This window comes from Lithobates pipiens, unplaced genomic scaffold (genome assembly GCF_037356315.1).
Source record: "Lithobates pipiens isolate NorthernLeopardFrog02 unplaced genomic scaffold, aLitPip1_a1.2 Scaffold_16, whole genome shotgun sequence".
In the NCBI taxonomy this organism is placed as follows: Eukaryota; Metazoa; Chordata; class Amphibia; order Anura; family Ranidae; genus Lithobates; species Lithobates pipiens.
Window position 1 is genome coordinate 319,942,564 of NW_027507748.1, and position 12,647 is coordinate 319,955,210.

Consider the following 12,647-nt stretch of genomic DNA (forward strand, 5'->3'; position numbering starts at 1 on the left):
GAATGCCAGTATAACTTGAGGTACAGGCATACCCTACTTTTAAGTACACAATGGAACCAGCGCATATACATAAAACGAAAATGTAAGTGCATTTACTGCATTGCAATAGTCATTTACAGATGTAGGAGAGGAAGGGTGGTCCCTGTCCCCAGGGGGTGAGGGGGTGGTACCTGTCCCCAGGGGAGATGGGGTGGTTCCTGTCCCCAGGGTGTGATGGGGTGGTCCCTGTGCCTAGGGGAGATGAGGTGGTCCCTGTCCCCAGGGGAAGTGGGGTGGTCCCTGTCCCCAGGGGAAGTGAGGTAGTCCCTGTCCCCAGGGGTGGTGGGGTGGTCTCACACACCGTGACCATGGTGCAGGGTCAGATTGATGTAGATTCTGGCTATCATGGTCTGGCTATGGCACTTGTGTCCACTTGGCTGTTGTAGTTTGTGAAAAAGCATAGAGTGTTGCGGCCAGCTGCCCTCCCAGCACTAGTTTATTGTTGCTTCAGCTCCCTTCAGCAGCAGCACAGAGCGGATGATCAGCATGGGAGGCCGCATCTCCACTCCATGGGATCTCTATGGGAGACCTCTGTGAACGGGCAGGGCTGGGAGACAAGCCTGTGGTGTCCTCGTCATTTCGGGAAGCTGGCTCTCATAGGCTGAACCAGAGTGCTGGAAGTTTGTCCAGCAGAAGTATGCACCGGAGGCCTCTGTGCAAAGGGAGGACACTGGACTGAGCGGAAATTTATGGGGCAGGACAGAAAGGCCAACCGAGGATGTTGGTGGAGAATGTGACACTGAATAGCAGCTGCCTAATGCTGGTGCCTGCCCTGAACAGAGCCGAGCGGTGCCTTGTTGTTAGGACATGTGGGCCTGGTGACACCCAGGTGCGAGCCGCACTCCTGCCGCCCCTGTTCGTACTTGTGAGACACTTTTACGTACACTCATGGGTATGTCTGTACTCGCGGGTGTGTGTAAAGTGAGTGTCCGTAAAGTGGGGTATGCCTGTATATGGACCTTACTCGCATGAAAGTTAGACTAAAGTATTACAGGAACTACTTTGAAGTCGGCACGACTTGAAGTTGCACATACATGAATGATCGCACAAGTGTGAAAGGGGCCTTTCCTGAAAAAATGTGTATTCGGCGATCTCCTGAAGGTGCACAGAGTAGGAGATAGCCTGACAGATTAGGTTAGGGAGTTCCAGAGGATGGGGCAGGCTCTGAAGAAGTTCTGCAGGTGTTCTTGACAGGAGGTAAAGAAGGAACTAGAGAACACTATGTCTTGGGAGGAGGGTAGACTGAAGGGGAGCCAACTAGTACGTGGTTGCAATCGTTATATTATAACAAGAGAGTCAATTAGTACCTTTGTGGTGTTTGTTAAGAATGGGCAAATTCTGGAAATGTTATGGAGGTTAAGTCAGCATGATTTGGACAATGAATGGATGTGGGGCCCAAAGGGAAGGTCAAAGTCTAAGTTTACATCTAGAATTCTGCTATTGATTTTGATGGAAAAGTTGGGGAAGGGGACACAGGGGAGTTGGAGGAGTTTTTATATACACATATAGACCCAACACACATTTGCTACCCAATTGTAGATAGCCTCGTCCAACCATTTAAAGTGGTTGTAAACCTCATTCATTAAATGTGAGCAAAGAACATATATCTGTTGTGTTTACTTATCTCTCTCCAAAGCGCTAAGGCTGCATTCACACCTGAGTGTAGTGTCTTTAAACATTTTTCTAGTTTTTTTTGTGCGTTTTTATGCGGAACTTGCGCACGATTTTGAGCTTTGGAGTTTTTTTATTAGCCAATAGAAAAAATTATTATCTGTTGCATCATTTGTTGCTAGGTATTTCAGCTTTTTTTTTAGCTTTTCCCTAAGCTTTTATTTATTTTTTATTTATTGTTATTATTTTTTCGTTAGGGTAAGGGGTTAGAGTTAAAGTTGGAGTTAGGGTTAGGATTAGGGGTTAATTATTAATTTACTATTACTTAGTATTCATTTATTGAACTTATTTGTGATTATTTTTATTTATTTGTGTATTTATTTTACAGTTATTAATTATTATTATTATTATTAGTAGTAGTAGTATTAACACCTTAACCCTAGAAATAAAATAAAATAAAAAATCCTATGTCAGGAAGCTAGTTCAGCTAATACTAATTCTCATACAGCCAATGCAAATACTTCTGCAGCAAATCCAAATTTTTCTGCAGCTACTGCTCATTCCCCAATGCTAGCACTAGCTGCAGAAGTATTTGTATTAGCTGCATGAGAATTTGTTTAAGCGAATGAGCATTTAGAGAATGAGCAGTAGCTGCGGAAGAATTAGTATTAGCTGCAGAAGAACTTGCATTAGCTGTATGAGAATTAGTATTAGCTGAACTAGCTTCATGACATAGGGTTATTTATTTATTTTTTGTTAGGGTTAAGTTGTTAATACTACTGCTACTAATAATAATACTGTAATAATAATAATTAATGAATAAATAAATGTAAAATAAATACACAAATAAATAAATATAATCTATAAATAATAATAATAATAATAATAATTTATAAATACATATAATAATATAATAATAAGTAATAGTAATTAAATAATTAACCCCTAACCCTGAAAATATAAAATAATAATAATAATAAATGTCTAAACATTCGAACCCTAACACAAAATAAATAAATTAGTTACTATTATTATTATTATTTATAATAATTTATTTAATTTTTTTAAGGTTGGGGTTAATTATAATTTTTTTATGTATTATTACATATTATTAATTTATTTATGATGACTTTTAGTTATTTGTAAATTCAGTTTACATTTATTTATTCACGTATTATTGCTATTTTATGTTTTACAATGTTTAGTTTGAGCAGAAAATCACACAAATATGTGTGCCAAAAATGCGCAAATGGGCGCAAGAACACGTTTCTATTCATTTCTATGGCAATAAAAAAAGCTCCAACAATGCCAAAATTTGCCCGTTCGAGCTACAAAAAAAGACCCAGAACTTTTTTGAGCTTCAGGCATTTGTCTTCAGGCAAATTGGAATGGAGATGTGAACGGATGAGCAGCCGAGGGTTACAAAATAAAATAAAAATTACCGCACGTTAATTATGTTATTAGCTGGCTGGAGATATTATAATTCCTTATGAGGACAAGAAAAGAGACAGTGGTATTATTTAGTGAAGTGAGAAATTATTTAGTTTAGTGAGAGAAGTTCTATGAGGAAGGTACGTCAACAAGTAGAAATGATCAGTATCAGAATCTAATAGCATAAACCAGGATTTACCTGTCATGTTTCATTATACAGATGATAAACACAAGAATGGTCACCAGAAATAAAACCGGAAATAGAACTAGGAGCATTAAGGTGTTGTCTGGTTTACCTGGAGGAAAATCAGAGATTCAGAACAAATTATATATTTATATATATTTTTAATAGCATAATGCAAAGTGCAATTCATTGTAGTAACCCACTGCAGCAGAAACATGCATCAAGTTTGTAGTTATTGCGCATAAACAGAACAGTGAATTATTTTTACAAACAAAACAAGTTCCAAACTTTCTTAACAAACAGCCAGTTTACTTTCCTTCAGACGATTGGGGGGGGGGGGGGGATCAGACTGCATAGTTGGCAACATTCTCAAAATAATTTTTAGGGACACTATTTTTATGTAGGCGGAGTATTATTTTAATTAGGGGTGGGGATATTAATTTGTAGGCGTGGCCTAACTGGAAAGAAAAAATGCTGGGTTTCAGTTACACTAAATATTGGTTTAAAGGGGTGTGGTTAAATAGAATATGAGATGCCTTACATACTGGAAAGTGTGGTAATATATAGGAAAATAAAAAAGAGAACGAGGGATGGGTGGAGAGAGAAAGAAAGGAAAAGAAGGATGGAGGGAGGGTGGGAGAGAGGAAGGTAGGAAGGAAGCATGGGAGAAAAAAAGAAAGAAAGAAAGAAAGAAAGAAAGTGAGGGAGGGAGGGAGGGAGGGAGAGAGAAAGAAAGAAAAGAGAAAGATGGATGGGGGGAGAGAGAAAGAAATAAAGAAAAATAGAAAGAGGGATGGAGGAAGAGAGAAAGAAATAAAGAGAGGAATGGAGGAAGAAAGAAAAAGATAAATATAAAAAGAAAAAGGGGTGAAGGGAGAAAGAAAGAAAGAGAAAGAAAGGAGAGAGAGAAAGAGAAAGGGTGGGAGAGACAGAGAGAGGGAGAAAGAGAGAGAAAGAAAGAAAAAGAGAGAGGAGAGAAACTTTAAATTAGTGCTCGGGGCATAAGAGAGTTTTTTTTTCCTCTCCTCATGCAGCTTGCAGAGCAGCTCCATACCACAACACTGGAAGCCCCGACAGCGCACCCATTGGTTGGGACGTGGTGCAGCCTGCCTCCTGCTACCTCCTCCTCCAATAGGTAGCTGTAGTTTACTTTTAGATCCGTTCCAGAATCTCCTGACTCCCAGCCCAGGACAGCTGAGACAGCTGAGCAGTGCAGACTTCTTATGGGGGCTCAGACCCCTTGGCAGAGTCTGCCCCTGCACTGGACACAGCCTATTTTCCGGGATTCTGCCTGGGACATGCTCAGACCAGAACATGGGTCTGAATTCCATGAATGTACCACGCAAATCAGGACTGTTGGCAGCTAGGAGACTGTGGCCAGCCAGAGTACAAAATTCCCCACCATATGGAGGAGTAGCAATGTCTCATGCTTTGTGGTCAGTGGAAGTAAATATGTTACATAGGATAAACAGAGAGAAACCAGAGCAAAGTCCAATAGTGTAGTACGTTTAAAATCAAAGTATTTATGATTAAAAAAAACAAATACAGTTGAAGGGCAAGGCACATACTGTAACCACTAGGGCAGAATGGACCACACCAGTGTCACAGATACTGGAGATTGGGAAACCTTGCAGAGATGGAGCAGGATGGCCACTCCATATACTACACCATTAGCCTTTGCACTGGTGTCTCTTTTTTTTATCCTTTGCATGCTCTGGAGCTCCCCCTTTTTTGTCATGTGGAGACCTGGAAGGCTTAGCATTTTACACAAACTATCACAATTATGTGGAGAAGCATTAGAAATAGTATTATTATAACTTCATGTGCAAGATACATGCCATGATATAGCTGCATTGGTCATCTTGGTAGCGGAATACCTATTCCCCCGGATGTTGACTCTGCCACATATATTAACACGGATTATTGAATTATTCTGCTCTACAAATAGGCTATATATACTCTGCCTGTTCACTATTGTCATGTAATTTTTCCAGTTGTATTTTATTCTATGTTACAATCAATGCATTCTAAATGAATCTGCTTCACCCCCTTCACCTAAGGATATGATCTGTAAGCAATATTCAATATTTCTCTATCTCTCCTTTTCAATTTCCATCACCGTATTCCTTCATCTTTTTATAAAATCATTTTCTTACCTCGAACAGCGGTATTAACCATTAGTATAGTACCATTCACACTGCCTCCCGCTGTAGAACTTCTTAAAAACACTTGGTATGTTGTGAAAGGGAGAATATTTTTTATCTTGAATCTTGTAACTGTGCCTTGTACTGTTGAAACTAGAATCAAGAAATGCAAATATTTACTAGTACCATGTTGGAGATCCATAAATGACATAATGAGACATAAATGTGTTTGTAAGAAAAACTGTTTGCCTAATTAAAGTGAACCTTTGATGGAGAAGGCACACAGCTGTAAATTTAAATAATAACAGCTAGGAGTTTGAAAATGGAGTTGGGACATCCATCCCAGTGATGTTGTGTGCTTTGGAAAAATTATAAGTTAGAAGGCTGGCTGGAGACCAGGCTGAATTTGTAGGAGGAGTTGGGGGGGGGGGGGTATATATCCCTCCGCCCCTGTCAGGTTCTCTACCTGGTTCCCACCCATCCGTTTCCCCCAAACTTTAATTTTTCATTATATATCATACACATTTCAAATACATTATAGTCAGGGTATGTTCTCTTTTAGGCGTACTGACCAGCTAGACTAGGGCACACCACAGGTCTTGGTGGTTAGGGTTATCTCATTTTCAACTGAAGACTCTGACTACAAATAGTTTTGCAGCTGCACAGCCTCTGTCTAAAGCCTTGGAGCCCAACCTTGCGTCCAGTTTTGTATTTTCTTCTGTAGCATATCCTTAGCCAAAAATGTAGCATGTCCACACTCTCTGACCCTCATTTTCTCTATTAGGTCTTTAGATTCTGACAGTCTTCTCAAGCATTACATATATTGAACATTATCTGTTGCCCTTTGGTGAAGTCAGGGACAGCATTTAGCTCATAAGTGGACAACCACTGATCTAAGGGAAGAAAAGATTGATCGCACACTTGAATCCAAAAGATGCTGTAGCATTTTGTTTATTGTCATGAGCCAGACAAAATTGCAATGATGATCAGTTGATGCGTTTCACACGAAAAGAACCGTTCTTGTTCACAACAATTGAAATGCGTGAGCGATTTTGTCTGGCTCATGACAATAAAGAAAATTCTACAGCATCTTTTGGATTCAAGTGTGCGATCAATCTTTTCTTCTCTTCTTGGTATTGCCTATGGTGATGAGCCGGGATTAGCACTTTGGATCGGGTGTGTCCATTTTTTGCTTGAAGCAGTGCGTGCACCCTTGTTCTGCACCACTGATCTAAGGACATCAAAATCCTTCAAAGTAATACCAACAGATGATAGCTTTACTTCAGTTCCCGTTTATCAGCTTCTCATGTTACAGATGGACTTTCCATTTAACTGCATTGAGGCTATGTGTTGCATGTTCAGGTACTTTTCTGGGGTTATAGGGGTTACAGCTAAGTATTATAAATGTGCTGAGGGAGGGGGCAGAAAAGGTGCTAAAGTACACCTATTCTTTACAAATATGTTTGGACTACTGTCAGCATATGATCAGCTTCAACAGTGTAAATTTAAAAAAAAAAAATGTAAACTGCTGAAACATTTTTTACTACAATGTATAATGAATACATGAGAAATGCTCACAGTCTTCTTTGCCATCGGTGTCTCTCCAGAAAACAGTATAGCTGGTAATGAAGCCATTGCGTTTCTCCAGAGGAATTGGTTCCCACTGCACCTCTACTTGTGACTCATCAACACTGACTGGTTTGAGTTCTGGTGAAAAGGCTGGTGCTATGGAGACAACAACATTAATTAAGAGTGATCTCATTTTGCTGAGAAAAACAAAACAAAACAATCCCCTCAATGTACAATGCAGGGATTTGAACAAACTTTGTTACAGAGTCCTACTTGTTTCTGCTCTGAACGAATGGTAGTAGCCTATGGAAGTAGCACCTTACATACTAGATATAATTATACATATTTATCAATTATACAGACACTTTGGATGCTATTTCCTTGTATCACCTATGATTCTAACATGGAGACTCTCACCCTCCTGGGTTAACCAATCCCCCAGGTTGCAGTACCGCATATTTTGAACTTTGAGCCAATATGTAAGTATCATAGGGATGGACTTTTTCTGTTTTCCTATCATTTTCTTTTTCCTTTCCCTTATGGGATTAGTGGGATTTACTAATATAACTCACTGGTCTCTTTATACATCTTCCGCAGATACACTGTATGAATCCGCTCCTGAGGAAGTGGAGCAAATCCACGAAATACGTCAAGCTCTTTTAGCTGCATACAGTTTTTCCAAGATATGGTGCAATTTTTATTTTTAGAACTTTTTATGTAAGGATCCTACAATGCGGATCAGTACTGGCTCACAACAATTTACATTGTAAATGTCATTATGGCATATTTTTTCATGTGCTATATATTTTTTTCTTCTAAAGTGATGATACCCTTTAATGCAAAAGATAAATAGTCTGTTGGCATTATGCAATGTGATAACTATGCTTAAATTGAAATCAAACCAAACTCAACATCTTTTCTTCATTTAGGGTAGAATAGGACAAGGATTTCAGTTCACAGGTAAACCTCTCAGGTTCATTTTGACATGGGACTGGGATTTGTAGGAATTGAAACTAGCTGGCAAGGACTAAAATTTGTCTCTTTGCCATCCAAAACTTCATAAAATGTATTTTTGATAAGCAAAACAGCTACCTAATAAACATGTTATTGTAAAATATATTTACAAAAATAAATAAATTACCTGCTTCTTTGGAATAGACATTATTTTGAACGGATGTTCCAATGCTGTTGTTATACAAAGGGTACAGTGCAACCGTGTACATCTGGTAAGGCTCAATATTGTCTGGAATATAGACATAGGATTGTATAGTGCATATTAATTAATTATTATATAGTTGCCTTGTACAAAATCAGACCCCAACATTAGATTCAGTCTGTGAATTTATCACAAATAATGCAAATCACGAATTACGCTCAATTTATCCTAATGTGAACTTATCAAATAAAAACAGTCAAGGACTAGCAGACTTCTTGAATCTGGACAGGGAGCCCCATGTCACATGTTATATACTCTTTAACCTCCCTGGCGGTATGATTAGTTCTGGTTTTAGGTGCTGAAAGCGGTACGATTATTTTGCATGGAAATTTGGCGTTTTATATTGTAGTCCTGTAATTCTTAGGAATAACTCTTGTAAATCTGTTCAAACCAGAGTCTAGCAGACATCCCGGGTAAGATAAAGTTTATAATATAATAAATAATAATAAAAAGTATTCAATAATGTAATCAAATCCAAAAACACTGAAATTTGCTCATTTGCAGAATTGTCGCTGTCATTAGATTTAGTGTTTGATGACGAATTTCCCCACAAATCGCTATTGCTCAATTCTGCAAGTGATTATAATTTATTATCGCTGTTTTCTAGTTGGTCTAAAATCACTTTTGACATAAAGGGACGCTTTTTGGTTGCTATGGGCAATCTCCAAATTCCAGGCAGAAAAGACTGTATTTATAATATAATGCAGGGCACTGCACAGACCACTAGGGACAAAGGGGGTGTGTCGTTTTTTTATACAGTACTGTAATCTGTGTGTGTTTTTACTTTTTAGAATTTGGCGCCGATCTCCGCTCCCGTGCGCCGTAACGTTGCAGGGAACGAAGAGGCATTCGGGCACTGTGTGAATCGAGCGGTGGACAGCTCGATCACACAGCGCGGAGGACATCACTGGATCCAGGGGACAAGGTAAGTAACTTCTCCATGTACAGAGTAAACCAAAATGTTTTTTTGTGTGTTGCGCTGCTGGGTTATATATGTCCAGGATGGGGGGAGGGGGGAGGCTTGTGGGAAAACGGAGGGGAGAAAAATGGGATGGGGAAATGGGGGTATATACTGTGGTTTTAGGGTTTCAAATCTGCTGCTCCACAGAATTTTGCAGTTCTTAGTAAATATGGCAGATAATATGGCAGATAATAGTCAATAAATAGCTGGCAGGTTTTGATGTAAAATCATAGGTTATAGCCAATAGTCAATAGTTATAAGAATAGTTAGTTATAGCCATAGGAAAAGAAGGATTTCTTAGCACAAGCAGGTAGGCAGCATGTTCAAGGGTAGAAGGCACCTTTAAGAGCTATACAAACAGAAGAAAAACAGCGCCAACCTAAGTGCAGTATTTTAGATCACAGATATTTATTTGTAAAGTAGTACACTCACTCTCTATCGGAATGTTTCAGGCACATCACGTTTTACGTGTAAGAGAAGGTTCTGGGGGACATCACAGGGCTCCCGGGGAGAAGCGGTCCTCTTTTTGCTGTTATTTTCCGTCCGGTGGCGCCGTGCTCCTTCCTCAGACATATCAACCACCATGTTGGAAGTGGTCAAATAGGGAAAGGGCAGTGCTGATTGGTCAGTAAGGTTAGGGTGCCACCCTCTGTGGAGCGGGGTTATTGCGGCCAGGGCCTGGTGTTGGTAAGCTATGTGTTGCAGGCTGGCTGCGTGTCATCATGCGTGTACCTATGTATAGGACTTGGTCATTGCGAAAAAACCCTTTTAACCTCCCTGACGGTATTCCCGAGTCTGGCTCGGGGTGGAATTTTCATACCAAAAGCGGTATCCCCGAGCCAGACTCAGGACTGCATCGCTGGATCCAGGAGGACGTTTACTTACCTTCTCCCTCGGATCCAGCGTTGTCTCCCCGCTGTACGAGCGAGCCGCGTCTCGCTCGATGCATCACATCGCCGATCTCCGTGCCCTGCGAGCGTTGCAACGCACGGGGACGGAGATCGGCGCCAAATTCAAAAAGTGAAACACACAGTATACATACAGTATAATGTAATCTTACAGATTACATTGCTGTATGTAAATATTTCACATCCCCATTGTCCCTAGTGGTCTGCCCAGTGTCCTGCATGCAGTTTTATGTAATAAAAACTGTTCTTTATGCCTGGAAACTGGAGATTGTCCATAGCAACCAAAACTGTCCTTTTACATCAAAAATGGTTTTAGACCAGCTAGAAAACAGCGATAATAAATTGGAATCACTCGCAGAATTGAGCGATAGCGATTTGTGGGGAGATCCATCATCAAATACTGAAAAGTAATGACAGTGACAATTCTGCAACTGAGCAAATTTCTGTGTTTTTGATGTGATTACATTATTGAATAATTTTTATTATTGTTATATTATTATTTGGTACAATTATTTATAATTATTTATTATATTATAATTTATGATTTCATTTTTCAAACTTTATTATACCCGGGATGTCTGCTAGACTCTGGTTTGGACAGATTTAGGTGAGTTATTCCTAAGAATTGCAGGACTACAATATAAAACACCAAATTTTCATGCAAAATAATGTAACCGCTTTTAGCACCTAAAATCCGAAATAATCGTACCGCCAGGGAGGTTAAGAGTAGTATTTTGTGAAGTATAAAAAGAGAGTTTTATTTATGAATCTATATGAAAAAGAAAATATATGATAAAAAAATGGTTAATAAGAAATGAATTTGGATTTTAGTGTCACGAGAAAAAAAGGGGGAAAAAATGTGGATAGAAAGATTAATATGGATAAAAAATATGGATAAAGAATAATAATGATAAAAAATGATAAAAGATGAAATTTTATTATTAAAAGCAAGAGGATTTTTGTAAAGAAAAAAAAATATATATAATATATGTATATATATATATATATATATATATATATATATATATGAAAAATAAAATAAAAAATATAAAATATAAAAATAATAAAAATATGAATATAAAAATAAGTATACATATATTATAAAAAAATGCACAAAGAGGTCACCAAGAATGTATTTCTTTAGGGGATATTCAAAAGTTGATAATATAAAAAAATTCGATAATATAAAAATCGATAATAAAAAAAGGAGAAATTTTTTATATATATATATATATGTGTGTGAAATATGAAATAAGAGAAAATATATGGAGAAATAAATATATGCAAAATAGTGTTAATAATTAATTTATTTAGTGATGGTAAAAACTTTTTTTGTTAAAAATTGATGATGGTAGAGAATTGATAAGCACACATATGTGTACATATGGGAAAAAAGGGGGGAGCACTTTGGATGATAACCAAATAATGTAGAATAGGTAGAATAGGTAGGTTAGGTAGAATCAGATGATATATATACACACATATATACACACACATGCATACACATATATATATATATATATATATATACATAAACATATAAACAAGTAGGTAGGACTAGGAGGTATACATATATACACATATATATACACATGAGAACGAGGTTAATGAGAGTGAAGATAATATGAGGAGTGCTTCCGTGCGCTCCTACATATACGTGTGCACTCCTATATAGAATCAAATATACAATATGGACAGGGGGATCTGAAAAGGCGCGTCGATTTTGATTTGTGTTGGGGTTTTTTTTTTTTAAATGGGGGGGGGGGAGGGGGAGGGGACTATAAGGGGACAAAGAGAGGGACGGGAGATGTGTTAGGAAGGTATGGTGAATGAAGATTACACAACTGAGTTTATTTCTATTTCTTCGTTGAGGCCTCCAGGCGTGAGAGTGTCTAACGTGTATATCCTGAAGGTTTCTCTCTCGCAGAGACGTTTAAAACGCTCTGCGAGGGAGAAAGATCCAGGTACCTGTTCAATGGCCCATACTTGCATGCCCTCAGTGGAACCTTGGTGGTGTTCTTTAAAATGTCGTGGGATGGTGAGATTGGAGTCTCCTTCCACCGATCGGCGATGCTCACAAACCTCTTTCTCAGGGTACGAGTGGTACGCCCAATATAGAGTAGGTTGCAGGGGCTACGGATCGCATATACTACGAATTCAGAAGAGCAGTTGTGAAATTCTTTGAGTTGGTATATATTGCCCTTAGTGGTAAAAGATTTTTGACGATGGTGGATGAATTTACAGGTCAAGCACTTCAGTTTTTTACATTGATACATGCCCTTCAGGGTGAGAAATGTCCTGGGTGGTTTAGACTTGTTATTAGTTGTTTTCAATTTACTCGGGGCGATTAAACTTTTTACATTGCGGGCTCTGCGATATGTGATCCTGGGGGTATTTGTAATGGAGGTTTTTAGTAAGGGGTCTTCCAGAAGGATACCCCAATGGTTTTGGAAAATCTTTTCCATTTTTTTGTGTTGAGAGTGATATTGGGTGATAAATCTGGTGATATGAGTTTGGGAATGGGCAGTCTGTTTGTTCGGTATGGTTTCGTGTTGTTGGGGTGAGTCATGGGGTGTTTCTAACT

At 38.6% G+C, this 12,647-nt stretch overlaps 1 protein-coding gene across 2 annotated transcripts in view; it reads right to left on the reverse strand.

Moving 5' to 3' along the window:
* Positions 1-12,647, reverse strand: part of CSF3R (colony stimulating factor 3 receptor) — an 87,462-nt gene that overhangs the window by 6,067 nt on the left and 68,748 nt on the right. For both annotated transcript variants that reach the window (XM_077481692.1, XM_077481691.1), the window contains 4 exons: positions 8,120-8,221; positions 6,988-7,134; positions 5,422-5,562; positions 3,281-3,377 (listed from right to left, as the gene is read on the reverse strand). In XM_077481692.1, coding sequence (XP_077337818.1) covers positions 3,281-3,377; positions 5,422-5,562; positions 6,988-7,134; positions 8,120-8,221 — 487 coding nt within the window. The remainder of the gene's footprint in view (positions 1-3,280; positions 3,378-5,421; positions 5,563-6,987; positions 7,135-8,119; positions 8,222-12,647) is intronic.